General features: G+C 40.0%; 1 protein-coding gene across 3 annotated transcripts in view; it reads left to right on the top strand.

Moving 5' to 3' along the window:
* cadm2a (cell adhesion molecule 2a) overlaps nt 1–5,546 on the top strand; it is a 221,271-nt gene that overhangs the window by 146,533 nt on the left and 69,192 nt on the right. Inside the window, exon 2 of one of the 3 annotated variants that reach the window (XM_046039851.1) lies at nt 2,146–2,172. The exons of the other annotated variants lie outside the window; for them this stretch is intronic. Within the exon in view, the coding sequence (XP_045895807.1) occupies nt 2,146–2,172 (27 nt within the window). The remainder of the gene's footprint in view (nt 1–2,145; nt 2,173–5,546) is intronic. 3 annotated transcript variants of the gene reach the window in all.

The raw sequence follows: 5,546 nt of genomic DNA on the forward strand, positions 1-5,546 counted from the left end.
CCCCCCCCCCCCCCCCCCCCCTCCTTGAGTATTGACTGGGAGATCACAGAGCCACAGTTGTGACAGGGAACTCATACTTTGACAGCAGGGATGAAAGGCCGGAATAGAGAGAGGTCAGACTTTGCTGAGGGAATATTTCACAAAGCCATCAGTCTCATGTAGGAAGCAGTGTGGGTAGAGATGTGATATTCAGTGCCCTGTTTCTCTGTGGGTCCCTCTCCCTCTTGACCGGTGACACAGCAGCAAGGTGTGAATTTTTCACCAGCTGCCAGCGTGTGCGCTTGGGTAAGAGAGGAATAGTCTAGCTTTGTGCTCACAATAATTTTGATTGTTTTTGCTTTAAGTCCCTTTATCATTTACCCCCTGCAGTGTGCCACTGAATATGCTGTGATGCTATGCAGTGAAGACCAAAAATGTGTGCAAATGAAGTTTCACTAAACAATCACAGGAAATTCTCTCTTTCACTTTCACACTTCCTCACTCTATCCATCTTGCACCTTTGCGAGCTGTGAAATAACACTAACAAAACATAATAATCATTTCCATCAGCTACTTAAAATTGGTTATCAGGATTCCGTGGGACTCGAAATATAATCAACACAATATGTATGTGAGAGTTGAGAGAGTGATCGGACTGTCCAGCAGCTGGCTTGTCGCTGCTTTCCGGGAAAACTTTTTGCTCCCTCTCTCACAGTGAATTCAGACCTATTTACAGTATGTTGATCAGCTGAAATGGAAATTTCCATAGTTGGTGTGTGCAGACCAAGTGATTTATTAATCTGTAATCGAAAAGCAAGCACAGTCAGTTTTATAACTTGCAGACTCGGCATCTGCAGTTATATTCTCTTTGTTCTTCCCTTCTCATTCTTTTTCAGGTGCCGTCTCTTAGAACTGTACAGGTTTTCAGGCTCACTGGAGGAATTCCAATAGATCCATCAATTTGGCAAAGCAGTGTGTGTGAAGCATAAGACTCATTCCCTCGGGATATGCACACAAATACACAGACACACACATACACACACACACACATACACACACACACTAACAGACCATCTATGTTGTTTATTTGGCTCTCCTCTGTGTTTTTTTACCAGCAGGGTGTCTCAGAGGTGATGCTCTTGTTGTTAGTTAGGTCCTCTGTGTCACTGGTCCCTTTGCCTTTATTTATCGGCCTATATGGTTTTCCCTCACATATCATGGCATATCCTCTGCTAGACAGTTCTGCCTGTTAGGGCTGAACAATTAATTGTTTTCAAATCCAAATTTCGATTTGAAAGAACGCGATTAGGTAATTGTAAAGATGCCAAATAAAATCTAGGTTAATTATACAGCGCATCTGACCCGTTTTAAACAGTCATGCAGTTACAAATTCATTCCGTTGTCATCCTTGTGTGACAGACCTGCTCGCCAATCACAAGCTCCGTGCCTTTTATGGTCCTACTCACCAATCAGAGCGAGTAATCGCAATATCTGGAAGAAAAATGGCAATTAGATTTTTTCCCCAAATCGTTCAGCCCTACTGCCTGTGCTTTCCAGTGCTGTCAGTCACAGCCTAATATGATGGTGCACAGACTACAGCATGACAGTCTGTCCTGAGCGCACACACACACACTCCCACATGCATACAAAAGACCAATCATTACTTCCTGTATATTCACATACAACTGAAGCCATATAGATATCAGCTAAAATAAGATAGTCAACTGTAAAAACTCTGTAATTTCCACTAGAAATCAAATGAAGCACATCATTCATTAATCAGTAACATGATATCTACAGTATGCCCATATCCTTATGGGTCTTGCAACCTCATTAGAAAGCAACAAGCTTCCTTGCATGATCCAGATGATGTGACGCGGCTAATTAAAAGGTGCCAGACTGTAAGGTCTCAATTTGCTGACGAGCTAAATCAGGATGTTCCCTTTCAGGGTTGAACGATCGGAGGGTTTCAGCACTCATGATTGACATTCAAGATAAAGACAATGCTGTTTCTGCATATACGCGACAGATAAAGGCACACTGTTCTTCCCACAGTTATCTAATCAGCTGCTCTGTCTTCTGTGTTTGTTCTTTTTCCTCTCTGTTTTCTGGCATCTGCCTCTCTTGCTGTCCATCCAACCCCTCTTGTCTACTTGGGGACTCCAGTGATGGCTTCGAAGGGCAAAGTTCGAGGTGAGTTGTGGCTGCGGTTCCCAGCTGTGCCTCTAACTCAGCCTGACAAAGCTAACATCAATTGAAACTGAATGTACTTTTATTCATTTTTGTGTGTTTTGTATGTTTTTGTTTGTGTTTTTTTTCCAGAACAGTCATATTGCAATCTTTTGATGCAAGGCACTCCTTAAAGGGCCGGGGAGCTTTTTTGTTTATTGTCATACAGCAATTTCAAATTCCATTTCAGCTTTCAAATACACAGTTTTGTTTTAATGGATTTTTTATGGATTTTAGTAAACACACTAAACTGCAGTGTTTACTCGTCACTACCGGAATAGTGGAAAACTTGACTCTGGCAAAATGGTTTGCATGAGATCAGAATCTGTATTCTGGTTTGAAAATGGTAGCACATAAAGCCGACCTTATCGTCAACATTTGCTAGTAAATTATTCAAGCTCAAAAGCCCTGAAGAGAACAGCCCAAGGTCATAAGAGTTATAATCAAGTATTTAATTGTGTGATGTTGCCCTTTACCATTGCCAGACTCTGGAAAGGAGGCAGTAAATTACAACGATCAAACTCTTCTCCATCACTCCCTGTGTCTGCAGGATGGCAGTCAGGATGGATTATGGATCAGAGAGGGTCAGAGAGAAGAGGGTTTTTTTGAGATGATATAACCTTTCTTTTCTTTCAGCTGCGTGCTTCAGTAAAAATGCCTCTCAAAACTTAAGAACATAGTCAACCACGACTATAATCTCGTCATTATTTTTGGCTAATGATTATTGAAGCACATGTCTTGAAAAGTCTCATCCTGAGAAGAGGTTTGATAATAAATCAGATGAAAGGATAAACATCAGCTCAGAGAGGCATACCTTACAAACTTAACTATATGTACAAATTGTATTAACAATTAATTGGTGCAATGCATATAAGTTAGTTATTGGTGGAAGTATTTCTAAGTATGTGTTATAAATGTTTTCCTTAAACAATCAGTATCTGAGCCTAACTTGGAAATGAAGTGCATATATATTCACAATATGAAAATATAGTGTTTGCCCAAATGTAAATGATGTGATTATATTTTGCAAATCAGAATAATAGCCAATCAGGGTAAAAACACCTAATGTAAAAACCTTGACCAGAATCAAGTGGCCCATCTAGAAATTAAATCTAATTATGTCCACAGATAAAGAAATAGGGTGTAAATGCTATTTTTAATTATTTTGAGTTTTTAGATAATCTATACATTTTCAACAAATGCTCGTCCAGTGGAGTCAAATTGATTCCCTAGGAAGACGCAACACACTCTCTAATTTTATTTAAAATGATTTCTTGTTTATTTGACAGGGACAAATGCATGAAACATTGCTTTATAAAGTATACAAAGTAGATACCATGCATACAGGTTTCTAGCCATGACTAATTTGCAACCCCTGTCCCTGTTTAGGCTTTTAAAGTTAAAACAGAAATTATGGAGTATTGAGTTTAAAATTTTACAATCATTAAAATACATACAATAAATGTACGTGCAATAAGATACAGGCCTAAAAAGAAGTAGAAATCAACATAGAGTCCAGAAACATTTAACAATATTTAACAATATAACACAAAATGAGATCTTCCGTTGTTTGTCCATATGGTGCATCTTTCCCAGGGGACCTAAAAAAAGTGACATTTATAAGAGTGATTCTCAGTCATAGTGGGTAACTGGCCTTCGGTTGAATAACTCAACAGCATGCTCTAATAAAACTGTTGATTTTGTACATTCTGATTATTATTATTTTTTCAAGTGCTTGAAGCAAGGTTAGTCATTTTCCTGTTTCAAGTTTGCCTGTCGTGCAGTGGGTATATTGCTCTTGTGAAAACCTGTTCTTCTGCTTACAGTATATGCTCTCCTTTTTCCTCTTCCTCCTCCTCATCGCCCTCAGCAGTAGCAATGTTAGTAAAAGCACCAACATCACGTTTCCCCTCTACACTTCACTATGCAGGATGTCATCGCTTTCCTGCTGTGCCTGAATGCACAATTCATTAAAATCTATCCCTCATGTGTTTGACTGTTAGACCTCCGTCTCATTCACTGTTGACCCCCTCCTATCTAGGCCACCCTAACCTAGCTATCCTTTTTTATCTTACTGTGCCAGTATACGGAATCCATTGCACTCTTAATAAGGGAACAGAGGATGTGTAGAACAGAGTCAAGCACATGTCTCCCTCCTCCCTCTCTCACATTTATAATGAGGCTATTGGTAGGAAAACTTAACAAGCCCGATAAGATTCATGCTGATCAGTGGGCAGATAAGGGCTCAGTTCACCTCAAAGCAGAAGTTCACCAGTTAGTGTGTGTGTGTGGGAGAGAGATATGTATGTGCCTTTTGAATATATTCTTTTGTAAATATGTATGCAATAGCCGTAGTACAACTGTATACAGCACCAAATATAGCATCTCCCGTCCCTACACTTTAATGGTGGAAGATTACATCAGGGTTATTTTAAGAAAATGTGGCAACATAATGGCCTTACTGTTGGAGATGCAAATGAGCATGGAAAAATACCTCATTAAACACAACACAAAGATACATGGTGCCTGTACAGCGTGTGTGTGTGTGTGTGTGTGTGTGTGTGTGTGTGTGTGCACAGAACACACAGTGTCTAGGTGCCTTTAACCCAAGTCTTTGAAAGTGCTCTGAATTTGAATCTGCATGGTGTTTATAGTCAATATGGGTGTTGTGTTGAACAACGTGTGTGCCACATGTCCCCCCCCCCTGACAAAATCAAGACAACCCCCACTGCCACTATTTCAGGAATATAACAAAAATGTTGATGGGACATTCTGAGCCTTAGTAATGTCAAACATACAGTGGGGGAAAAAAGTATTTGACCCCTTGCTGATTTTGCAGGTTTGCCCACTTACAAAGAATGCAACGATCTATAATTTTAATCATATGTACATTCTAACAGTGAAAGACAGAATCCCAAAGAAAATTCCAGAAAATCACATCATATGAATTTATAAAAATTGATAACCATCTGATGAGGAAAAACAAGTATTTGACCCCCTGGACAAACAGCATGTTAATATTTTGTAGAAAAGCCATTATTGGCCAGCACAGATGTCAAACGTTTTTTATAGTTGGTGACAAGGTTTGTGCACATTTCGGCAGGGATGTTGGCCCACTCCTCCCTGCAACCAGCCTCCAAATCATTCAGGTTCCGAGGTTGTCGCCTGGCAACTCGAATTTTAAGCTCTCTCCAAAGATTTTCAATTGGATTCAGGTCTGGAGACTGGCTAGGCCACTCCAGAACCTTGATGTTCTTCTTCTTCAGCCACTCTTTTGTTGCTTTGGCGGTGTGCTTAGGGTCGTTGTCGTGCTGAAACACCCATCCTCGACCCATCTT

Source organism: Micropterus dolomieu, linkage group LG23 (genome assembly GCF_021292245.1).
Source record: "Micropterus dolomieu isolate WLL.071019.BEF.003 ecotype Adirondacks linkage group LG23, ASM2129224v1, whole genome shotgun sequence".
NCBI classification, from domain to species: Eukaryota; Metazoa; Chordata; class Actinopteri; order Centrarchiformes; family Centrarchidae; genus Micropterus; species Micropterus dolomieu.